Consider the following 26579-nt stretch of genomic DNA (forward strand, 5'->3'; position numbering starts at 1 on the left):
AACATTTCAATAACTTTTAATTACAAAATGATTTTCTGTTTTGTGTAAAAGTGACACAGTGTACAAAAGAAAACATTCCATACGTTTACAGCGTCCGTGAAACCCTTAATGGACACACATAAATGATAAGTTATCGGTCATTGCTGCGGCAGCAAGTCTCGGTTCACACTGGTACGATGCGGGACCTAGCGCAATTCCTGTGCCGGTTTCTGATTCACAGGCAGTTCACACTGCTCTGTGAACCACTGTGGGTGCTTATAGAAATGTAATGACACCCCCAGATCAGTTTACAGGACGCAGTGCGAACTGTGAAATCAGATTGCATGGGTATGAACCCTCATGCATTTAGATTCCAATGAAGACCGAAAAAAGGATCCTGCACCATTTTAGTGCAAATGTGATGTGATTTCAGCCAAACTGTACGGCTGAATTTGCATCGCACACACATTGCATGTGATGTGCACAGCAATGCGGTGTGAATCACATGATATGCCTGGCATCGTGCATTGGTATGAACCCATCCTTAAAACCCTAGTTACCTGGCTATTGCGATTTCAGAAATATGAGTCACTGTTCTGGAAGAGGTATGTGGTTCAGGTGTTGTGACTTCACTTGCTGGATAATTGTCACAATGGGGTTGATTTACTAAACCTGGAGAGTGCAAATCTGGTGCAGCTGTGCATGGTAGTCGCTCAGTTTCTAACTCCAGCTTGTTCAGTTAAGCTTATGCTGGCCATACACGGTTCAAATTTCGAAAGAATTTTCTTTCGAAAATCATATCTAAGAATTTTCGTATGAATTTCGCACCATTAGTGGGCTTCAGCAACAGCCGATTTTTGTGCGGAAATCAAATTTGAGGAATCGGACATGTTGGAAATTTTTTGAAAAACAAACGATATTCTAATCAATGATGGAAGAATGGTGCGAGAAATGTAATAAGAAAAGAAAATTTACGGAGAGAAAAGATTCCTGGTCACGAAAATTATTTTCTGTATGTAGCAACATGAGGTGAAATTGAAGGCTTGGTCGGCATGATCGGATCACAAAAAAACAAACTTTCTGATTTTGAAAAGAAAATTTGTTTGAAATTCGACCATGTATGGCCTGCATTAGTCAATCAGCTTCCAGTATTTTTTGTCAAACATGCACATTTGTTCCAGATTTTGAACTCTCCAGTTTTAGTAAATTAACTCCATTATTACACTTCCATGAATAAAGTACTGAACCAAAGACAGCCATGCAATTAGAATTTTCAGGTGGTCAGCAATAGCATTGCCCACATTTTTGTCATGACAAGATTTTTAGCTCCAGTCTAGGAGTGCTGAATGCAGATCTTAAGGACAGTGCTGTCTTGTTTACAGCTACAGCCAAGCACTATTCCTATAAGGTCTTCATTCAGCAGTCTCAGAATGCAGCTATAAAAGGCTTTATGGGCTTCAAAATAGTGGTTTGAATATTTATTTATAAATACAATATAGTTCAACCACCAAAATCATGGAAATGGTACTCATACATTTGAGGGGCGATTGGGGAAAATGGCTATTGATGTTTGCCTCCTTAGTCACCTCTTCTCCCTCAGCCAGTGACAGGACAGAAAAAGAACTGCAACTGATGTCATCGCTTTGCTTACTCCTACTGTCAGCAAATGTTCACGCAGCAAAGCTTGACTGGCTCCAGCTGCTGCCCTTCCCTCTTCTAGTCTGAGTGCTGCTGTGCAGGGGATGATACCAAGATAGATTCAAGAACATATCTATACCATATGTAAATATATTGTAATTACATAACTAGATTCATTGGTGCTAAACATTTGCCTGGAGTTCAGCTTTAAAGCTGATATCCAGTGAAGTGTAAACAGGTTATTTGGACAAAGGTGGTCCAAATGAACTAATAACTTCACTAACACATGCAGCAGCTGTGAGCGTTGTATAAACTGTATGTAGCCTCGGTGTTCTGGCAGTAGGATGAAAAATTCCTTTTCCACTGCCAGGACAAGATCAATGCAAGCTGAACGCTGCTCAGCCAATCACAGAAAGCTTTGTATTTTAGGACAGAATACAAAGCTCCCGTGGATTGGCTGAGGTCAAGATTGTAATGTCAATCATCCACCTCAGCTACTCAAAGGAAGCTCTATATTCACTTCACTACACACTGATGGGGTCAGTGGTTTAAGCATACACACCTATGCTAGTCTTTTCAGCTTTATTTCTTTCACACACATTCACACACCTTGGTTTGGTTGCACCACTAGTTAATTGTTTTTGAACACCCACACTATTTCATGACAATGTCGATTATCACTATGGTGACTCTACACCTGTTTATTATTAGCATAAATACCATTTGGGTATTACTCCCTTTCTACTTTATCTTCATTTTCATTCACATACGCTCTTGTAGAATAGCACAACGGTGCAACACATTAGTCAAACATTCAGTTAGAATACATATATTTTTTTTTTTGCAATATATTTGCTCTATATCTCATTTTATTTTATTATTATTTTTAGGTGCGGCCACCTAGGGTGTGCCAAGAACCTCCTCCTCTGTTCCTCTGGTCCCCCTGGGGAAAACTCCAGATACTGTCAATTCTTGTAAGCTAGCGATCAATGACCCCGTGAAGTTGTTTCCCTCTGTTCCCCCCCCCCCCCTCTTTTTTCCAACCTAGTGGGTGGCTAAGGAGGGCCATAACAGCAGGGTAGTGGATTCAGGATGACCCTTGGAGAGAAGGCACAAATTTCTCTTTTTTCAGATTTTAATAAAAATCTCTGGTTGAACAGTAACGGTTCGGTGGAATTGGTAAATATCACTGAAATAAGTTATGATAATTAATACATTTTTGGTAAAACCTATTATATTGAAAGCCTTTTTTCCTGATTATTTGCAGAATACACAATACAATTACTCTTTTCGCTTGGGCTTTGTTTTTTTTCCCACCCTGAAGAAGACCCTGATTCTTTGAAGGTCGAAATGCATTGGGTTAGCCTGGGTGTTATTTGCAATTTTTGAAAAATGTATGTATTTGTAAATTGTTCCTGTAACCATTTCTGCATTAAGTGTTGCATATACCTTTTATCCATTGATATGCTGTAATAATATATACCAGAGCCTGTATTTTAAATCTATGATGGCGAGTAAGCTTTTGAACCAATAAAACAAATATATTTTTTACAAATGTATTTCTGCTTCTTGTTGCTGCCTGAAAACCCCAAGGGGAACTTTATCCTTTCATTCTCTCCAGAATATTTAGGGGTGTGCAGCTAGCTTGTCCTTTAACTATTTTATGCACTTTCCTTCTTTCTTACATTTAGCTCTATATTCATAAACCAAATACAAAGCTTCCTGTGAATGGTCAAATTGATTTTGTTCTGAGAGGAGGACTGAAGGTCTGTCGCGCAGCTGCTGCATGCATCTGTTAGTGAAGCAAATAGTTTGGACCAGGCAAACTAAATTCCTAAAAACTGAATAAGGCTTTACTTTGACACCCTGGGGCCCATTATCAGAGACTGCTCAGATTTTCCCTTAATACTGTCAAAGTCTAAAGTAACCAATACTTCATCAAATGTAAGTTAGAAGTCCAAAAATTAATTTAATAGAACCAGTTACACAAAATTCAGAAAACTCTGAAACAGACAGAGCACAAGATCTGTGCAGGTATTTTCAGTGCTGATCGCAGGCCTTGACCACTTTCAAATGCTGGTAAACGAAAGGTGAAGAAAGTCTGTGCATCGCAACCATGGTGTCTGAGCATTAGCTGGAGTTTTTGGGTAACCTGTAAACCCCCCCAGAGTACACAAGCTGTTGGTCACTGACTTTCTTCTGCAGAAAGCCCTGGAGCTCCTGAATATCTATCTCTGTCACCACAGGACCAGTCATCACAAACATCTTTAGCATACTGTGGATCCGCTCCAGTGGCAAGCTCTCCAGGTTGGTCAACATGGCCTGGATGTAAGTCCAGAAGAGCTGGGGAAATTGGAGGGAGAAAAAAAAAGAATGAGGATCAGTCCTGTTACTTGTACCAGTCACATGCACACAATTTGGAGACTCCTAGTAAAATGACATGGTTTATTGATTTTGGTTGACTAATTGAAAAATGCGGGAATAGTTGAAAAAACAAAAAACACATCTATACTTACCTCCTTGCTGCAGCGGTTCTTCACCAGCACTAAGCCTGAGAACTGAGCAATTAAATGACCGTCGATTGATCTCTGCTCAGAACAGACTGACAACTGAGCAATGACTGTCAGTTACCGCTCTCTGCTTTGCCCCTCCAGGGCTCACAGTAGCGCCGGGCTGGGGAGGGGGCAGGAGCAGCTGGCTCTAGCTCTCGGCCGCTGAGCTGGCTGCTGGTCAGGCATCTGGTTGAATCCCGACATTGTTGGGATCCTTCCAGGTTGGCCCAGTGACGTCAGGAAGAATGGCTGTTTACTGCCCACAAGAAACATCTGATGTCTACTAAGTACTGACTACAACGCTGCACAAACCTCAGACACAAGCAACATCCCATCCAGATATACTAGAGAAATACAAAATATACATTAAGCAAACCTCCAGACAAAAAGCCAAAAATACAAATAAAAACATGCTTATTGTTGAATCTGCCAAAAGGACTTGTAATTTTATTTAGCCACTCTTGTGATTTCTACAGGCAGAATGAAAATGTTATACAACTTCCTGGTTCAGCCTCACGGGTTCCTAGGTCACCCCTCAGCAAAGATGACTGTGCTGATTTGTTGCCCAATTAGCAGCCAGACACGTGACATAAAAAGTAGTTTTGCAAAACATAATCTGTTAATCTGCCTGGCTGTGCAGTGTGGTAGAGGTGCATAAAAATCACAAGATCTGTAGAGAATTACAAATACTTTGGCAGATGAAATACAGCTTATTTTAGCCATAGGATTGGATTAACACCTTAAACGAAAAGCCAACAGCTTTATAAATAGAAAATAAATTGGAGGAGTCTGCTGTTTTCTAAAGTACTATTGCCTGTGTGGGACTGAAGTAGTAAACTAATTATTTTCTAGGAACTAGTGCCACAACTATTCTGTATATAAGGAAGGGGAAGCACCTGGAAGTGCAGCAGCCAGGAGTTGTTATAATAATAAAAAAAGTAAGAAAAAACAAAACAAATGTAAAGCCACACAACACCATACCACATTCACAAAACGCGGTGGAAAGGAACCTATCAGTGCAATCAAACCGCTTTGTGTTTCCTCCGTCAGCAGCAGTAACATCCCTGAAGTGACATCAAACCGGAAGAGGCAGTCTTCGGATGGGTCTGGTTTTTGGACCACCCCTTTCAGTGTGATGTCACCTTCCTGCTTACGCTCCACGTTGGTTTTGGAAGTCGCCACATGGCCATCTTGCTAGATCATGGATCCAAAGCTGCTGGTTGGCTATTAAGATTGGGGACACTGCCTACTGCTGCCACAAAAGGGAGACGCACACCAAGGGGTTTGATTCTGCTGAGGCTCCTTTTCAGCATGTTTGTATTTTTTAACTCTTAGCTGCTGCACTTAGAGGTACTTCTTCTTGATTATATTTCCTTCAAATTTTACTCCACACCTGATAAGCAGACAAGTGCTTTGCTGCATTCTGGCGTTTTTCTCTCTGTATACACACACACACCATACCATTATTGATAGAGATACCCTCACATATGTAATCCGTCAGGCTCCTAGTTTTGTTCCTTTTTTTTATATGCTCAAGACCACATGAGAGGCCTTTCCCTCCAGTACGCCCTCTAAACATAATTCCCAAACTTTTCTCACCTGCAATTCCTCCTCCTTCTGATCAGCCTGTGAAGCCATCGCTGAGTCCCCTTCTTCATCACTATCTATTAAGACCACTTTCTCCGCCTGGTCTTTCTGCTCCTCCTCGATAACCATGAATGCCCCTTGAGGGTCTTCACGGAGAACACCTTGCTGGAGCCAGAAGGTCATTTTCCTCCGCAGGGAAGCAACAGGTACCTTCAACACCTCACTGAGCTCTTCTAAGGTCCAGGTACCTAGATAGAAAATCAAGCACCAGTTAACTTGGGATAAGCATGTGTGCGCCAAGATTAGGGCCTCATTTACACAGGCTACTTTGATCAGGCAGCCAATTCTGTCCAAACTGTACAAAGCAGCACCAGGCTGACTGGAGCTGCAGCTGTGTCACTGTTTGTATGTAAATCGCACAGCCAGCAAATACATGTTTGTTAAGGACAGATGATTGTCCCTGGATGCAGACATTTCCCCAGTAAGTGTCCAGAGTACGACTATAGTTTTCCTTGCATAAAAAGACAACTGTCACAAAAATGTATTTTCCTTCTACACTCATTTAAAAGCAGAAGGTTTGAATGCCTTTTCCCAATCATTGCTGTACACACAATTAGCTGCAAGAAGATCAGCCCTGCTCTGCTTTCCTTAACGTGCAAGATTCCCTGAGAGCTACAGGAACAATTACAATTTTCTGCATCCTTCTATTCATATCAATTGACAGCAGTCTCACAGAAGCAGACAGCCCTGGGAGTCAGCCCTCCCAGCTAAATTGTACAGAGCACACAGAGAATCTGCAAATGATGCAGCAGAGAAAGGGTTGTCCATTTTTTTTTCAAATTAAGACAAGGATTTGCAATCTACCAATTTAAACAGAACGGCAAATTTGAGCTAAATGCAGACTTACTTTTATTCTGAAAATTTAGTATGATGGCAGCATGTACAGGGGACACGGAGTAAGAGAGCGTGCGGTCAGCTAGCTCCACGTCCAGACTCACCAACCCAAGGTGGTGCTTCCAGTTTAGGGTCCTCATCGCCTGCGAAGGAGAACCAAACAATGTTATAAGTTATGACAAAGACCATTAAATCTGTACTGTGCTAATTAGCTTTGGGTCTTACCTTGAGCTTCTCATATCTCCGAGTGAACATATCCATGGTTTCTTTAATCTGCTCTGGAAGTTCGAGCTTCTCCTCCTTTAGGGCTGGCCAAAACTCGCTTGAAAGGATAACTGCAACCAGGTTAAATGGAGGCCGTTCTTCCTCTGGGAGCTTTTCTTCCTCATCACGTATATTTGTATTAATGCGGCGAGAATCTGCCATGTCCTGAAAAAAAAAAAAAACACATTTTCTACTGTAGAAGCTGTAAAGTTACCAGTGCAGCACACAGCATGAGAAACTGAGGGACTATAAAGCAGCAATATGGCCTAACTGTGGCCATAAAGCCGCTTAAAAAAAAACAAAAACAAAAAAACAACCTGGTACATTTATAAAGAACATTTTTGTACTTTACAGGTGTTCTCTCCATCTTGCTTGGTCCAGGACTTAAAAGCAAGCAAAACCCCATCCATACTAGCTAATGGGGGGCGGGAAACACGTCTTGACAAAATATGCTAAAGTGAGCCTCATAGCAACGTTATTTGAACAAGAGGCAGATTTAGGGGAGCACAGACTTGCTTTCTAACCTTGCTCCCCATTTAAAGATTTTATGATTCATGGCCAAGCCATGCAAATGTATTTGTTTTGCTTCTGTGTATTAAAAAAAGGTTTTCATCACAGACAGTCTAAATATACAAAAATATTTAACCATTTATGCAACTCATCAGGGCAGAATATGGATCTAGGTCTTTATGTGATAAATTATATAATTCAAATAAATTAAATAAATTACATAGATCCATGTCCCTGGTTTGAGCAAATGCCCACAGACTTAAAATAAACCTCATAGTCTGCGACAGCTAAGCCCTATATAGTAACCCCACATTTATAATCACAAGGCCTATGAAAAGAAAAGAAAAAAAAGATTTAAATCCTTAAAATGTTTGTAAAGTCTTGTTTTTTCCCCCATAAATAATAACAAACATGTTATACTTACCTACTCTGTACAGTTGGTTTAGCACAGAGCAGGCTGGATCCTCCTCTTCTCAGGTCCCTCTTCAGTGCGCCTGGCCCCTCCCTCCTGTTGAGTACCCCCACAACAAGCGGCTTGCTATGGGGGCACCCGAGCTGAGCCACAGCTCCGTGTCCATTCAGACACAAAGCCCCGACCCGGCCCCACCCCCTCTCTCCCCTGATTGGCTAGCTGACTTTGACAACAGCAGGAGCCAGTGGTGCCACTGCTGTGTCTCAGGCAATCAGGAAGGAGAATCTGGGACGGCTGAGACATCCACGGACATCACTGGACAGAGAGGGAGCTCAGGTAAGAGTTAGGGGGGCTGCTGCACACAGAAGGCTTTTTATCTTAATGCACAGAATGCATTAAGATAAAAAAACTTCTGCCTTTACAACTCCTTTAAGCCACAACTTTTGGCCTATTCATCTAGGTGATGCATTACTCTTCCACTTACGATCTCAGCTGCAATTTGCCATTTAGAACCCTTACTTACAATCTGGGGCTAAATGTGGAGGAAAATACTATACAGGGTTGAGTTGTTGCAGACAGCAAAGTGCACTAAGCATGTTTAAGTGGATTTTCACTGCATCTGAGCACCATAAACCAAAAACGCTATTTAATTCATTTTTAATGATTCAAAGTAAACTCCCCCACCCATCCATGTCTCCATGCTTTATTTTGTCGAGAAATCACTTTGAAACCCCCCCCCCCCCCTAGCATTTCTGGCCATGGCCATCTTGAGTAAGGGCAAATGATTCATATAGCATTTACTTCCTGGAATCCATCTTCCCTTAGCCAAAGCATGCATGCAGAAGAGTGTGCTTGGCTGAGAAAACCCCTCCTCCTCCTCTCCTGAAGACTCCTGGGATGCATGACATTTGCCTAGGCAAGAAACCAAGCGAAGAAAAAAAAAAGAAAAAAAAAAAGTTTAATAAATATGATATACAAATATGCAGCCACATATTTGCATACCATAATGTAAACAAATGCCCTGGGTACTCCTAGCACCAGTTACCAGTGCCTAACGGAATGCTCCTGATCGCTACTTGTGATTAAAAGCTTTTTAATTACGTGACCTCTGCGACAACCAATCACAAGCCATTAGTGAAGATATACAAAATATTACATAGCTTAAAGCGGACAGGTACTGTTCCCCACTTCCGGAAGATGGGGCCAGAGGTCCAGCCCCCTCCTCCTCCCTATGCACCAACTAGAAAGCGCAGTGCGCTTAGAACATGCGCAGTAGGGAAGCGGCTGTGAAGCCGAAAGGCTTCACTGTCGGGTTCCCTTACTGGGAATGGCGGAGGCTGCACCTGACAGCTGATCTAAATATCAGCAGGGATGCCGACATCGTGGGCTCCCTGGTCACCTAAATGTCCTAATATTAAAAGTCACAGATGCAGCATTTGTAGCTGCTGACTTCAATAGTTTGATTTAAGTGCGCATCATCTGTGAGCTTAGATATTTCATTTATGCACAATACAGTCTCCATATAATGCACAGTAGTCTATGTCCTGGCATTATATAAAACAGACATTATCCTTACCTTTAGCATGACCTCGCAGTAATGCATCTGAGCCTCTCCAAAACGCAGCTTCAGCAATTCTACATTACGAATTTCTCTACAATAAGAGATAGAAGCCATACATCTTTAATGGCAATTAAAATTTGTGAGCATTAGAATTACAATACATTTTGAGAGATTAGTGTAGAGAGAGTGGTTAGGAACTAATGAATGGAAAAATGTAAAACCAATAAATTATAAAAGAAAAAAAACGCTGGTTACTAATGAATAATCAGTAGGTTGTCCTTCCCACAACACAATATATTTACCTCTCAGAACTGTAGCTGAACTGGTGGAGCAGTCTGTCAGCAAGGAGGGTTCTGTATTCATTAATAAAGAGCTCTTTGCTGCCGTAAATACTGACCAGAAGGCTGATGATGTCTGAGGAACGACGCTTGGAGCCACTTTTACCTAGAAGAAAAGAACGTAGATAGTATTGCTACAAAAGCCATTACCACAATTATACTAATTCTGCTGAGCAAAACAATCCAAAATAAGCAGTAATGTTGTGTTTAGCATTTGTTGTGTGCACATATATGACTATCACAGGCGATAGGAGACCGAGCAGGGAGCATGAACACACTACAGCGACTTGAGAGGAATGAGGGCAGCAGCTGGGACTAACAGACATATAACCTTATCAAAGTTCTCTAAAGACCCAATGCTTTCAAGGGTGTCAGATGCCTAGAAAACGTTGAGCCCCCGTTCACACCTATGCGAATTAGATGCGGCTTACACCGCATCCAATTCGCAGGACATTTTAAAATACATTCATTTGAATGCATCTGGTTCCCATATGTGCATTGTACATATGTACATTCGCACTGCGCATTGTAAAAAAAAAAGTGTGCGTTTTCTGGGCATTGCGGTGCGGATTACAACTCATTATCTTCTATAGGCATGCATCTGATTCGCAAGATGCATTCCGTTCTGAACACAAATTCTCTCCTTGTCTCACTATACCCCCCCCCCCCCTCCCTGCTCACTGATCCGCAGCTAAAACGCAGAGGAACCTCAGAACAACTGATTTTTATCTTCGCAGTGAAACCCGGAGCTTCAATTTGCAACGCACATGTGTGAACCCGGGCTTATTGGTTATACAACCCCAATTCCATAAAAGTTGGGACACTGTGTAAAATATACAGAATACAATGAGATACAAATCTGATAAACCCATTATTTTATTCACAATAGAAAATAAAATAAAAAATCATCAAAAGTTTAAACTGAGAATACTGACCATTTTTAAGAAAAAAGATAATTTTAAAATTGATGGCAACAACACGTCCAAAAAAAAAAAAATTGGGACAGGGCCACGTGCCCCTCTTCTTTTAACAACACTCTGTAAATATCTGGGAACTGGGATCAGTTGCTGGAGTTGTCTTGGTATGTCGACACCTTAAGAATTCCCTTCACTGGAACTAAGAGGCCAAGCCCAACTCCTATAAAAAGAACCCCACACCATAATCCAGTGCACAAAGCAAGATCCATCAATACATGGATGAGGAGTTTGGGGTGGAGGAACTTGACTGTCCTGCACAGAGTCCTGACCTCAACCCAATAGAACACTTTTGGGATAAATTAGAGCGGAGACTGTGAGCCAGGCCTTCTTGTCCACATCAGTGCCTGACCTCACAAATGCGCTTGAATGGTCAAACATTACCATAGACACACTCCTAAACCTTGTGGACAGCCTTCCCAGAAGAGTTGAAGCTGTTATAGCTGCAAAGGGTTGGCCAACCCAATATTGAACTCTACGGACCAAGTCTGGGATGCCATTAAAGTTCATGTGCGTGTAAAGGCAGGTGTCAATACTTTTGGTAATATAGTGCAAGTTGTCAATTCCATTCCTCTCAGGATACTGGGCCGCATCAACCTTATTATACTCCTCCCTTAAAATTCTATATATCTTATGGCACACCCCTATGCATCTTCCACTGAATTATTTCAAAACCATGGATTCAATTCTCAAACCCTTCATCTGGGGGAAGAAGGAAGAATAGACATAAATTAGCACAGTGATTACTTAAAAACCCCACTGACCTGGCCGGTACAGCCCTACCAGACTTTACTCTATACTACCTACTATCCCAACTGTTCCATATAGATAAGACTGACAGAAAGATTTACTTTGCTTCTATGCCCCACCTGGGCCCAATTGACAAATGACCCCATCTGCACTATAGCAGCTGGCACCGAAGGTACTACTAAATCAGAGGAACACAATTCTCTTATTAAGCCACTAAAGGATATGGCGACTGGCCTCCATCAAACTAGACATACCTACCTACACATAACTATTCTTCCATCTGGCATAATAGGACACTACAGGAATTCTTGACTATACCGGACTCAGAAACATGGGGCATAAGTGGAATTTTCTACCTATCACACTTACTGCAGGGCACATTAAAGACATTCAATACATTAAAACTAGAATTTGAACTCTCAAATCACATGTTTTTTGATTTCTACAGGTCAGACAAGCAATTGGCTCCCAGTTTCCAGAATCATTACCTAACCCTACTTGTAATCCTATAATGACCAGTCAAAAGTGTAGATCCCCAGAAATTAATATCAATATTCTATAATATGCTTCATACTCCATCATCCACTAAAACAGCTTACAATATAAAATCAAGATGGGAGGGGGACCTAGGAATCCTGGAAGACGAGGACTGGAGTGAGGCATTTGATGCATGCAAAGCTGTCTCACCCAAGCTATCTGACAGATTGACCCAAATATACATCCTACACTGCGCATACCTCACACCTATAAGAATAGCAAAATCCAGCCAGGGACAACCCTCCACATGTCTATTATGTAGTCGAGAAACAGGCACATTCTATCACCTCCTGTGGTCCTGCCCCTACATACAGGGCTTCCGGAAACAAGTGGTAGATTTTCTTCATGACAATATGGGATCTCCGCTGACCCTAGATCCCAAACCATGCCTAATGGGTATTTTCCCAGATGCCGACACTGACAAATACACCAAAACTTTTATGCAGGAGACAATATTTTCTGCATGGAGAACTATTGCTAAACAGGTTCACCCTAGATTATCTGACTGGAAAACGGATGTTAACAGCACATTGCCCTATAAAAAATTAATCTACATTAACCAGTTCCTGACTGGTGCACGCCGATGTATGCTGGCAGAATGGCACGGGCAGGACTCGATCGCCGCGGGGATACCCGCGATCGTCTCACGGGGCGATGTCGTTGTAAACAGCATCTCCCCGTTCTGCCTAGCAACAAGTGACACTGATCTCTGCTCCATGTGATTGGAGTATAGATCTGTGTTCACTAACACAAAGCCCAGCCCCCCACAGTTAGTAACACGACCCTAGGAACACTTAACCCCTACACTGGCACCCCCGGTTAACCCCTTCACTGCCAGTGTCATTTACACAGGAATCAATGCATTTGTATAGCATTGATTGCTGTATAAATGACAATGGTCCGAAAAATGTCCGATGTGTCCGCCACAATGTCGCAATCACAATGAAAATCGCGGACCGCCGCCATTACTAGTAACAAAAAAATTATTAATAAAAATGCCATAAAACTATCCCCTATTTTGTAAACGTTATAACTTTTGCGCAAACCAATCAATAATCGCTTATTGTGATTTTTTTTTACCAAAAATATGTAGGAGAATACGTATTGGCCTAAACTGAGGGGAAAATTTTTTTTAATATATTTTTGGGGGATATTTATTATAACAGAAAGTAAAAAATTATGCATTTTTTTTCTAAATTGTCGCTCTATTTTTGTTTATAGCGCAAAAAATAAAAAACGAAGGGGTGATCAAATACCACCAAAAGAAAGCTCTATTTGTGGGAAAAAAAAGGACGTCAATTTTGTTTGGGAGTCACGTCGCATGACTGCACAATTGTCAGTTAAAGCGACGCAGTGCCGAATCGCAAAAAGTGGTCTGGTCTTTAGCCAGCAAAATGGTCCGGTCTGAAAGTGGTTAATAGAGAGTGCTCTGCAAAATATAACCAAGTTTGGGACCATTGGCTTAATACAACTGACGTGTGTAGAACTGCAGATCACATCTCCTCCTTTCACGTGCCACCCTACTGGACCAGTACCATACAGCTCATTCTATTCAAATCTGTATAATAGCAAATTATATATTAATACCCAAAAAGGTCTACTGTATTGCTACATTGTAACTCTTTAGAATCGACTAGAGACTTCTGGCTATCACCTATGTGAGTAATATGTATAATAATTGTGCTGAACAAAAGACATAATGTTTGTGCATTGGAAAATTGTACAATTTTTTGGGGGGGGGGGGGGGGTGGAATAAAGTTTTAATTTAAAAAAATAAATATGTTTCAGACATAGGATACTGCATACCAGGATCGGCATCTACAGGGTCTGGCACCCAATCTTCTGGGTCCGAAACATCATCATCGCTCTCTTGACCATTCTCTAGGACCACAGGATCAGCCTTAGACAGTTCATTGGCCAAATCCCCTTCGGCGTCTCCTGTTAAACCAGCAACAATTTGTCGCACGGTATCCTCTCGTGTTCTGTTGGGATAGGAGAGAGGAAAAAAAAAGAAAAAAAAGATTATAACATTTACCTGACACTCATTTTGACAAAGTTTTAATAAAAGTTTTGCTTTTTAAAGCGTTTGACTGCCTCAGAATTTTTAGATCCATCCTATGCCATTGTAGAATGGATCTTTGCACAATTGCGAAGATTACATAATATGGTACAATACAATTTTAATATTCTTATCAGGGGCATGGATTCATTATGAGTAACAAGATAAATAAAAAACACCATCATGTACAGAAGTACACAGAAAGCAGCACAGCCTGCATAGGGAATGAGGAAATAATGTTGCTGCCATCTAGATGTGCATTTACAAATTAACACAAAAGCAAGTCAACAGGTCTGAAAGACATCTATTTATAAACAGTGACTGTATGGAATGAATGGTTACCTCAAGTATTTCCTGATTGGCTCACAGGCCACCTCCAGAATCACCATAGAGGGATCCAGCTCTCTCAGAGCTTTAATGGCAGAAATGTATAAGGTGATGATGTCTGATGTATTCACACCTGTACAAGACAAATACCAGTTACTCCCAAGAAAGATTTGCATGGAACGCATTAATTTTGTGCGGTCAGCTGTCTTGCAAGGTTTCCCTCTTAAAGTTTATTTTTAACCCCGTTGGAGAACTTTCACTTTACTTCCTAAGTATGTGGATGACATCATCCATGTTTTCTCCCTCTTGAAAGTAGGTTCATAATGATAGATTAATAGAGTGCAAAGCAAAATATTATAGCCTACGGTGCCAAGAGTCACTCTTCTGTGAAAGGGATTACAGTAGGGCAATAATAAGACTAAGGGCTCATTTAAACTTGCTTCGGCTTCAACACACATTAACGGCTAGTTTACACTTCCTTCAAAAACAAGGCTTCGGACAGGCTTTGTTAAAGCTCTCTGAACGCTAGTCAAAGCTCCTGTCACTAAAGAAAATGGTTAGCTTACAGTCCCGATTACATCTTGCTTTTACTTTGGCTTCAAAAATTATACCCCATGTAGCTTTAGTGGCGCTTCAAAGCATCTTCAAAGCCTCCATAGAAGTCTATGGCAAAGCTCGCTTGAAGCCCCAAAGCACACAGCAAAAGCAAGGTGTAAACAGGACTCTAAGCCAACCATTTTATTTAGTGACAGGAGCTTTAACCAAGCCTGTCCGAAGCCTTGATTTGAAGCAAGTGTAAACTAGCCCTAACTCAGTTACTTATGCTAGATCAGTGTAAAACTACATTTAGGGCCTATATTGACTGGCTTTAATGGTTAAATGCAAACACACACATCTACATAAGCCAATATACAGAATATGAATACTTAAAGTAATATTAAAAAAATTGTTTTTACAGACATGTTATACTTACAGCGAGTAACATAAGTATTGAACACGTCACCATTTTTCTAGGTAAATATATTTCTAAAGGTGCCATTGACATTAAATTTTACCACGTCAGTAACAGCCCATGCAATCCATACATACAAAAAAACAAAACAAATAAGTTCCGTAATTAAGTTATGTGTAAATAAATTGGAATGACACAGGGAAAAAGTATTGAACACCTGAAGAAAGGGAGGTGCATAAAGGCATGGAAAGCTAAGACACCAGCTGAACTCTATCAGTAATTAGAAAGCAATCCTGCCCCTTGTCAGTGCAAATTATTATCAGCTGGTTCAGTCTCAACTGATGACAAAAAAAGGTGTCTCATTACCAAGGTTTCGTACAAGAAATTTCTCATGATGGGTAAAAGTAAAGAGCACTCTCAAGACGTTTTCAACCTTATAGTTGCAAAACATACTAATGGTTACAGAAGGCTTTCTAATCTTCAAAATCTTCCAGTGAGCACGGTTGGGGCCATAATCCGGAAGTGGAAAGAACATCATTTCACCATAAACCGGCCACGACCAGGTGCTCCTCGCAAGATTTCTGACAGGGGAGTATAAAGAATTATCAGAAGAGTTGTGCAACAGACAAGGACTGCTTGTGGAGAGCATTACAAAGACCTGGAATTAGCAGGTACAATTGTTTCAAAGAAAACAAGTAATCCACTCAACTGCCATGGCCTGTATGCATGCTCACCACGCAAGACTCCATTGCTGAAGAAAAAGCATGTTGAAGCTTGTTTAAAGTTTGCTGCAGAAGATTTAGAGAAGTCTGTGAAACACTGAGAGAATATAGTCTAGTCAGATGAGTCCAACATTGAACTATTTGGATGCCATAATATACACCATGTTTGGAGGTCAAATGGCATTGCACATCACCCCAAAAACACCCCCCATACCAACAGTGAAATTTGGAGGTGAGAAAATCATAGTGTGGGGCCATTTTTCCAGCAAACGGTACTGGCAAACTTCATATCATTGAAGGAAGGAAGGAAGGAAGGAAGGAAGGAAGGAAGGAAGGAAGGAAGGAAGGAAGGAAGGAAGGAAGGAAGGAAGGAAGGACGGACGAATGGAAAAATGTACCAAGACATTCTTGATAAAAATCTGTTGCCATCTACCAGGATGATGATGATGAAGATGAAACGAGGGTGGTAATTTCAGCAAAAAAAATGATCTCAAATGCAAGCAAACTCTCAACTGGTTTCAAATAAAGAAAATAAAGTTGCTAGAATGGCCCAGCCAATCACCGGACTTGAATCCAATAGAAAATCTATGAAAAGAACTAAAGATCAGAGTCCACAGAAGAGGCCCATGGAACCTTAAGATTTGAAGACAGTGTGGAAGAATGGGCCAAAATTGCGCCTGAGAAATGCATGCGACTAATTTCTCCATACAGGAGGCGTCTTGAAGCAGTCATTACCAATAAAAGGATTTTGTACAACATATAAAGTTCATTTTAGTTAGCGTGTTCAATACTTTCCGTGTATCAATCCATTTTATTACACATAACTTAATCTCTGAATTTGTTTTGGTTTCTTTGTATGTATGGATTGCATGGGTTGTTACTGACAGGTGGTGAAAATGTCATGTCAATAGCACCTTTAGAAATAGCTTTACCTAGAAAAATGGTGATGTATTCAATACTTATTTTACCAGTTGTACATGCTCCGTGTAATGGTTCTGCAGAGTAGCCCCAATTTCCCTCTTCTTGAGTCACCTTTCAGTGCTCCTGGCTCCTCTCTCCCCCATAGCAAGCCACTTGCTATTCAGGCACTTGTGCGTGCTCACTCTTGAGCCCTGTTCTGTCAGTCCATAAGACACACAGAGCGGGGCTCAGCCCCAGCCCACTCATCGCTGGCTCTGACAGCAGTGGGAGCCAATGAGGAATGAGAGAACAGAGACAGCCTCGGCTCTCGCGCACATTGCTGGATTGAGATCGGACTGCATCGAATGCAGTATGGTAAAAAAAAAACTTCTGCCTTTAAAACTGCTTTAACATCGAAATAGAAACAGAATTCTCACCAGGATGTAGCAACCTGGTCTCTAGAGCAGATTTCAGGCTTGAAAGTAGTTCCTGCCTCTGATTGGTCCGCTCCAGACAGTACTTTAAATCCTTGATGGCTGGTTTAGAGTCAGGAAAATCTGGATAAAATAAAAAAAGTTAAAGATAACCTGTCACAGGAGACATACATAGGCCACCCCTGTTACCCGCGCCTACAATTTAAGTTTCCTTGATGTTCGGCTTACAGAGCTTGAAGTAAACTTATAAGCAGTCTGTTGCTTAAAACATTAAATTAAAAAAAAAAAAAACGCTCTCAATGGCCAATAACGCGTTTCAATCGTATATTGCTCTGATCTTCCTCAAGGAGATGACAGCTTCAAATTGAAATATCGTGCTTGACCAGAGTCGATTAAAAAAAAAAATATTAGGTGGGGTAGTTTCCAGGTGGTATCCTGTCCAAAGAGTATGGAATGGGCCCACAATATCCCATGGAAAGTCAGCAGACTAAATGGGAGGGAAAGGGAGCACAGACATACTTGTAAGTGGCCTTAGATGGTAAATAACATTCAAATGTAATATATGTGGTATATATATATATATATATATATATATATATATATATATATATACACACACACACACATTTTCCCACTTGATTGTACAAGTTCAAATCCAATGTAGTTTAACTGTACAGGTCCTGTTTGCAGGGGCATATAATAATAAAGTTTAAAGAGTTAGGGATTCGTGCAAGGAATACCTCACGTATCCAAATGAAAATGAATCATATTTTGGGCTAGCAGCACTCTCTTCACCCATGTGGGTGGGTTTCACTTGTTTACAGTTGCTCAAAATATTACCTTTGCAATACAACACTGACATTATTAGAAATCTGCTTTCAAAAGTCACTTTGTTTTAGAAAGAGCATGCAGCCAGGTGAAGTCATATATGCAGTGAGGCCACTGAATCAGCATGCCAGCTAGGAAACCATTGTAGGAGGAAATTTTAGCCCGTGGCTCTTTATTGAAAACGGTTTTCCGCAGTACATTAGTGTGACGGGAGTCACTTTGGGCGGGAGCCAGTGAAACCCAGAATCCCTTGGAGAGGTTGGGAAACCCTTGTTTCAGTTCCCCATGCACCTCCTATGTCTATCAGAGGCACAGGGTGACCGAGAACCCATGTCTGATATGTTGCTGGGTCATTTGGGGTGTGGCTGTATTCCATTGTGTCTGTCTTATGTATTTGCTGTGAGAAGGGAGAAGGGAGAAGGGAATTCCTCCAACAGCTTTCCCTGCTGATTGGACAGTCTACCCTACCCTGCCCTGAATACAAAGGGAGGCGGGATTGGACCGAGAGTTTCCCGTGTACTTGTGTGTTTCAATAAACAGTTCATGTTCAAGCTGTTTACTTACCTCGGATAATGCAGAAGAGTTCATCAATGCGCATGCTAGCGTACAGGCGGTAGAAGAATCGCTGAACATGACAACGCCACCGTTTCAGGGTACTCATAGCTTTAAGTTTGGAGACTTGAGATGTCTCATCCTGCAGGAAGACCTTACTGAGCCAGCCAATCACCTTCTCTATCCACTGCCAAAACAGGTGGTTAGAATTTACATCACCCTCCTAGGAGCTCGTACAAACACACAATGACGCTTCCTTACATACATTGTCAGATAACCAATGCCAAACCAAATCAGTATTTTAAATGGACTATGTATTCTAAAATAATTATAACATTAATTTTTAATTGTTAGGTGTTAATGCCTATTGATAATTCAGTTTCTACAAAGCCATATGCTAGGTACTTGTTCATTAGATTCATTGCTATATTTTTAGCATTTTACAAAATGCAAAGTGAGCGAACAGAAAAATCTAAATCAAAATGAACATTTGGTGCAACTGCCCTTTGGTTTAAACCCAGCATCAATTCATACACTTGCACAAAGTCAGGGATTTTGTAGGATTAGCGTCAGGTGTATGATTATCCAGTTTTACTAAGTGGGTGCTAATGATCATCAATTTCTTATGCAAGTTGATACAGTCATTAACTGAAAACAGAAACAGCTGTGTGAAACAGCCAACCTCTGCAACTAAGGTGGAAGACCGTTTCTTATCACAGATCAAACAACATGGCAAGACTGAGCATAACAAGACACAAGGTAGTTATACCACATCAGCAAGGTCTCTCCCAGACAAAGATCTCAAAGCAGACTGGGGTTCCAAGAAATACTGTGCAAGCTCTTTTAAAGAAGCACAATTTAAAAAAATAAATAAATAAATGTAATCGGGTAGCATTGAGGATCACAGACGCAGTGGTCAGCCAAGAAACCAGAGGGATCCAGGTACACCCATTTACTGTCCAGAGAAGTCTGGTAAGATGTGGTTTTCATGAAAGAAGTGTGGCCAAAAAGCCATACCTCTGAAATGGAAACAAAGCTAAGGGACTCAACTGTACACAAAAACATAGGAACTGGGGTGCAAAAAAAAAATGGCAGCAATTGCTCCAGACTGATAAGTCGAAATCTGAAATATTTGGCTGTAGCAGGAGGCAGTTTGTTTGCTGAAGGGCTTGATAGCAGTACAATAATGAGTGTTTTGTTAATTGATAAAAATAAATTAACATTTCTATTTCAGAAAGCATTCTTAATTTACAGTTTTTCACACCTGCCTAAAACTTTTGCACAGTAATGTACATAAATATTTCACATATTATTCCTTAACTTTGTACAGCAGATAAGCCTAAATTTCTGGGGTATGCGGATACACAATTCCGCTGTTCTTCCACAGCGTGTTCATTTTCAATAAAGCACACATGTGGACAAGGATCCAATGGAAACCTTCCAAGTACTAAGTACTACTTAAATGGGAGTGTATCTATTACAACTATGCGCCCTTGGTTTCCTGCCTAGTAGCGCATAATTGCCATTCCCTTTAGTGCACCAATGCTTATAGTCTCCTTTTCCTCAATCACCTCATTTCATTCAACTGCTGGAGAAAATGGAAATAGCAAGTATTTCTAGGTAAGTGCATATACATCTCTCCTCTTCCCCTCACAAAGCAGTATGACTGAGCAGACAATAGCCAGTACCAAAGGCTGTTACATAGCGGAGAAAAAGAGTCCTTAAACCTGTGTAAGCTCCAACCAACTCAATCCCAATTAAGGGCCAGTGTTGACAGGCTTTTGTTTGCTTTAGAATGGCTTCTCCCCCCATACAAGTCTATGGAATTATAAAGCAGGTCAGCTGCACCTCCACTAAATTCTAAATTATCTCATAAGCATCCCAAATTGATTGCTGCATTTTGATTCAAATACTTTACACACAGGGCTTTAGTTTTCTGTTCCAACAAGTAAACAGAAGCACTAGAATAAATGTGTTGTGCCCTACATGCATAAAGCACAGGCTCACTTTAGGTCGGGCATCTCAACATTACCTCTAAGAATTCAGTAAGAAAGGATCTCTCATAGTCTCCACGGCATCTCTTCTCCATTCTCTGCTCGATCATCTTGTGCAGAATTGTGGTAACTGCATCTGAACAAACTCTCTCCAGCAGATTCAACCTGTGGCTACATTAAGTGATGTCATGTCAAAGGCACAATAAAAACTCCCTTCAAAACATAAAAAATGTGCCCAACTCTATAATACCCGTTACATAAATCCATTATAACTACAGAATGTATTTGATGGCGTTTGCATGCCTCACATGTAGTAGTGAATAACCCTATATAAATCGCAAAATGCTCCAGTTGCATATGATTGACTATTGCTACATACTTGTGTAGCCAACACCATAAGAAACCACTTGTGTCATCTGTTAAAGCGGAGGTGTAGCCTTAATAAAATATCTTCCTGGTTGCAGATGTTTTTTTATTACAGATAAAGCAATAAAGCACCCTTACCTTCCTCTTCAGAATTTCTTTACACTGTACACAGGTGTTTACTTAATAAAGGCAAATCCACTTTTCACAAATGCACTTGAAAGTGCTGTTGCTGTAGATCTGACGGGGACTTGCAAGGAAAATAATAAAACAGCATTTCTGCTTGTACACGATTGGATGATAAAATCAGCAGACCTTGCCCTAAGATTTACAGCAGCTGCCCTTCCAAGTGCACTTGTAGTGCAGAGTGGATTTGCCTTTAGTAAATAAACCCCACAGTGTTGTAGGTGCTCAATTCCACCATCTGCTGAGTTGCATTAACTACGCCATCACAAGCTGGTCAATCAAGACAGCCAACTAGCAGCAAAAGTGGGGTGATGTTGGCTCTGGCAAGGAAGCTCGTGATGTTGCAATACTGGAGCAGAGTTGGGTATTTGCAGACTGTGGTACATCTATGCTTTACTTGACCGTTTTGTGTATTTAAAAATGCTGTAAGTATAGAAAAATACTTGTTTATCTGCTAGAAATCTAGCAAGTTCAAAATGCCCCATTTGATAAGACAACAGAGTCCCTATGCTGGACTGAAATCCTAAGAAATGTCAGTCATGCCCAGGAAATTAGTAGTACACTAGATTTTCTGGCTTTTATCAGTATTGTAGAATTTTTCTGAAGAATAAATCACAGGGAAATGTACAGGCATAGCAAGGCAAGTTTGGGGTGGAGGAACTTCACTGGTCTGCACAGTCCTGACCTCAACCTAATAGAATACCTTTGGGAAAAATTTGAGCGGAGACTGAGAGCCAAGCCTTCTCATCCACATCAGTACCTAACCTTACAAATGCACTTCTGGAAGAATGATCAAACATTCCCATAGACACACTCCTAAACCTTGTGGACAGCCTTCCCAGAAGAGTTGAAGCTGCTATAGCTGCAAAGGATGGGCCAACTCAATATTGAACCTTACGCACTAAGACTGGGATGCCACTAAAGTTCATGAGTATGTAAAGGCCCAACAGGTTTCGTCCAAAGGGACGTCATCAGAGGCCTCACAAAAACAAATATACAATTGCACCATTTGATAAGCATGCACTTTACTTGTGTTGTTGGTGGGATTCATGTTGTGAAGATCATATATACGAGGGACTCACTCTATACTTAAATTTGTCAGGTGTTCAAAAATTCTTCTGTGGATTGAAAAAAAAAAAGCAGGAAAAAAGAAAAATCAGGGTACTAAGGATTATCTTTTTTATAATTCTATATTGTATGCATTACATTGTAAAGCACTCTCAGGGTTTATATTATATATTTGGATTGTAACACTTGGTGCTTCATTTGGAACATGGGAATCTGAGGTTTTTTTGTGTATTACTTTGTGAAGCACTTGATTGGAACGCCTTGCGTTTTTATCTTTTCACAATATTATATGCTTTGATTGTATCACTTCATGTAAAATATTACGTTTATGCGGTCACGCTGCAAGTTTTATCTTTTATTTCCTCATGCATAAGGCCAACAGGACTATAGTAGTCCTGTGATTAAAAGTGGTAATGAGCTGTGTAATCAGTGAAAAAATGTGACACTGATGAGTAAACAACTTGCATCTCTAGGTATAATGTTAACCTTTTCAAAGTGTTTACTTTGTTTATATGTGGTTATATGGTTAATAATGTACAATGAATGTTTTCAATGACATATTGGAATGGAGAACTTACAAGATGCTATTGAGCTCCTGAAACTGCTCCATGGCAGTGCTGCACCAGCACTGATCCTTAGGGCTCTCACAACCAGCACAGTAAAAGTCCTCTACCACAGGGTCCTCAGAATCACTCTCCTGCTCGTTCATGCTGCTGTCACAGTCACCAACACTATCATTCCCCCTCTTCTTCTGCCTCATGTAAATCTTAAATGTCCGACTATAAAACTGCTGAACCATGTTTTGGAAAGTCTTGGAGGTGGAAAAGAAGAGGATAGCTTTAAACATTGTGAACACTTTATCCCTCAAAATCTGTGAATCTGAGCCATGCAAGATGCCCATGTCTGCCCATCTACCAAGGATCTCCAGGCTTTTTAGGTATGGTTGTAAACGAGACAAAAGGAGACGGAAGGTGTCCAGTAAGAGCAGTACGCATTCCTGCTCTTCAACAGCATTCTCCTGTTGGTTGATGCCATTCCAGAACTCTGGAGCAATGTTCCTCTGCAGATCCATCTGCAAGACTTCGATGAACCATTCTTCCACCACAGTATGCAGGCCACAGACACGGAGCACATCTAAGGCTATTTTCAGATCGCTTTCCCCTATCGACTCATCGGTACCAGATCTTGGAGCAGCCTGTCACAACAAACAAGAGATTTGAAAACAAAAGTATGAGAAGGACGCAATAGGGTAAAAACAGTTACAAGTGTTATTATCTGCCATCTGGTGACTCACTTCTCTCATCACATTGCAGCGTCTAAGGGCTCATTCACACAAGCAGCCAGGCTTAGGTAAAATCAGGGGGTTGAGTCGGAGTTTTACTGCCCCCTGGCCACCCACCTAAACACAACAATGCAGGGCTGTACCCATGCTGTGATGCTTTGCAGCCAAAATGAAAAGGCATGTCACATTTGGCAGGCAGTACTACTGCTAAAAGCAACCCATTAAAGTGAGTGGGGCTGCACCCCAACAACATGCAATGCACATGACTGCAGTGGCTTAGCATTAGGAGAGTCAAAACAGGTGGTGAGGTGGCAACAGATCACCTCCTAACTGCCTGTCATATGCCCTCCTAAAAGCAATCCACCCCGGTAAGCAGTGCCTCACATGTGAATTTTGTGGGTAGCGTTCTTATATTTAGGCTGGGTTCACACCATTGCAATTTTTTTTTCTTTTTTTGCACTATAAACAGAAAAATACCAACAATAAAAATAAAAAAAAAAAAAATATTTTTCACTTTCTACTGTAAAATATACCCAATAAAATTTAAAAGAAAAATATAATTTCTTAAGAAATTTAGACCAATATGCATTCTGCTACATATTTTGGGTAAAAAAATCCCAGTAAGCGTATACGGATTGGTTTGCAGAAAAGATATAGCTTCTACAAACTATGGGATATATACTGGATTGTTTATTTTTAATACTAGTAATGGCGGCAATCAGCGAAATTACAGCGGGACTGCAATTTTGCGGCAGACAATTTTACACTAATACAGTAATCAGTGCTATAAATATGCACTGTCCGTGCACTGACACGGGCTGGGAAGGGGTTAAACATCTAGGGCGACCAAAGGGTTAAATGTGTGCCTACCCAGTGTTTTTGTGTACTGTGTGTGCTGTTTTTATTAAGAGATGTTATGAATTTTCTTTCCCTGCTTTGCCAAGAAAATCCATGAAATCCCTGCTGACATAACAGAGCTCTGTTTACATAGGCAGAGAGATCTCTGTTCTTTCCCTCGCCAATCAGCAGATGCCGGTGAACATCCATTGGCTGGCACCTGCTGACTGGCTTGTGATGTGTCTAATCAGTCTAATCTGGCGTGCGTCTCCTACCCGGAAGCACCAGATCATGTAATGGGTACGCGCAGGAGAGCCACCCTGCCACCGTATAACTAAGTTATGTGGTCTAAAAGTGGGTAAAGTGAATTTATCCTTTAAAGCAGAACTTCACTCAAAAAGTAAAGCCCTGCTGCTTCACTCCCTGCAGAAGACAGGGCTGGATCCCAAGGACTGGTAAGTACCTGAGTTTTTTTTTAAAAAAGTCATCAGTTACGGTATTTGCAGCTGCTGGGTTTAAAAAAAATTTAAAAAAAGTTAATCTTTAAAGTACAGGGCTCCTTCATTCAATTTCCATCTATATAGAGTTTTTATGTCCTCTACAATCCAACATACCATCATGAGTTACATATGTAAGCTTCCATTTCCACCCTTAAACAATAGATGAACCTTAAAACAGTGCATTTATCCTTTTTTGCCCTCTACAGATTACATTTAACCAATGGTGGTGCCTGAGTATTACTCCTCAATGGGGTTGATTTACTAAAACTGGAGAGTCCAAATGCTGGTGGAGCTCTGCATAGAAACCAATCAGCTTCTAGGTTTTAGCCTAGGTTCACACTGCTGCGGGATTGAAATTGTGCGAGTTCTACTAAGACCCAACTCGATCCAGGGATATGCACAAGAGTAGTGGCTCACCCGGGTCTCTTCCTCTTCAATGGCTGAAACAGTAGCGTGAGCCATTGGCTCCCACTGTTGTCAATCACAGCCAACGAGTAAAGAGCAGAGGCAGGGCAAAGCCACACTCTGTGTCTGAATGGACAAAGAGCAGTGGCTTGGGAGTGAACCTACTTGGGTGCCCCCTAGTAAACTGCTTGCTATGAGGGCACTCGGCAGGGGCCAGGAGCGCTGGTGGGGGACCCAAGAAGAGGAGGATCAGGAAGTGGTTTTGCAAAGAGCAGGCAAGTATGACATGTTTTTATTTATTTCATTTTCTTTCATCTGCCTTCTACACCCCTCCCGCCTCTGCTAAAAGTGATAGCTTTTATGTGAAAGAGAACGGGTGTTCTGTCGAAAAATGCCTCTGCGCATTACAAAACATCAATCCAGCTGATATGTTGATCAGCTGGTGTGATGTCAACACAGCGCACGCGCAGATTGACGCTAAGCAAACAGCGGGGAAACAAAGTCGTCAGATTGAGCCTCGCTCGTTTACACTTCAACCGCTCACTTCTGCATGTGCGTTTGCACGCATTTTCAGGGACAGCTTTTTTAATTTCATTCACACGCGTTCATGTCACAATTTGCTTTCCAGTGCAGAAAAATTCAGAATTTTTTTTTATTTATTTTGTTGTTATGCACACATGAAAGCGCTGCAATGGCGTAAACTAGGCTCATTGGAATGCATTCGTTTGTCTTGCATGCATGTCTATACTGCAGTTTTCTGCGTTTAAAAACGGCACCTGACTGCATGTGGTGTAAACAAACCCCAACTCCACCCCCACCGTGCAGAACTGCACGTCCCAGCAGGCCCTGTCAGTTCCCACTCAGCCTTTATTCTGCTACATGTAAACCCTGCCATCCCCACAATGGTCCCTGCACAGCTGTGAGCAGCACACTGACCAGCCCCAGGGCGGAGGCGGGCACCAGGCCCAAGCTCAGGGTGTTCCAGGCAGCGGACAGCTTCTCCGGGCTGCAGCGCGCCATCGCTCCTCTGACGCCTCTCTGGGGCGGGCCAGTCGCACAGCCGCGCGTCGCCTCAGTCCACGGCTGATGACGTAACAGAGCCGGTGTAGTAAAATTTTCTGCGACTCGTGCAGAAAGCAAACCCAGTCACTGAAACAGCTGACGGCGGGGCTTT

At 41.4% G+C, this 26579-nt stretch overlaps 1 protein-coding gene across 1 annotated transcript; it reads right to left on the reverse strand.

Moving 5' to 3' along the window:
• Positions 1 to 26499, reverse strand: ANAPC2 (anaphase promoting complex subunit 2). Its single transcript, XM_077475787.1, has 13 exons — positions 26342 to 26499; positions 22960 to 23576; positions 20803 to 20935; positions 18783 to 18957; positions 17394 to 17513; positions 14398 to 14515; positions 13803 to 13978; positions 9700 to 9841; positions 9413 to 9488; positions 6876 to 7079; positions 6664 to 6793; positions 5769 to 6004; positions 1 to 3960 (listed from the first exon to the last, which is right to left on the reverse strand). Exons 1-13 carry the CDS (start codon positions 26423 to 26425, stop codon positions 3748 to 3750), a joined length of 2424 nt encoding a protein of 807 aa, XP_077331913.1. The 5' UTR covers positions 26426 to 26499; the 3' UTR covers positions 1 to 3747.
• Positions 26500 to 26579: the final 80 nt, after the last annotated feature.

Source organism: Lithobates pipiens, unplaced genomic scaffold (genome assembly GCF_037356315.1).
Source record: "Lithobates pipiens isolate NorthernLeopardFrog02 unplaced genomic scaffold, aLitPip1_a1.2 Scaffold_1, whole genome shotgun sequence".
NCBI classification, from domain to species: Eukaryota; Metazoa; Chordata; class Amphibia; order Anura; family Ranidae; genus Lithobates; species Lithobates pipiens.

Excerpts from the sequence above, each read along its gene's own strand:
- ANAPC2 (XM_077475787.1), bottom strand. The coding sequence starts at position 26,425 with ATGGCGCGCTGCAGCCCGGAGAAGCTGTCCGCTGCCTGGAACACCCTG. Across the intron at positions 20,936-22,959 it reads CAGGAGCTCAATAGCATCTT|CCACAGGTTGAATCTGCTGG; the intron begins GTAAGTTCTCCA and ends CACTTAATGTAG. Across the intron at positions 6,005-6,663 it reads ACTAAATTTTCAGAATAAAA|GTACCTGGACCTTAGAAGAG; the intron begins GTAAGTCTGCAT and ends TTTTCTATCTAG.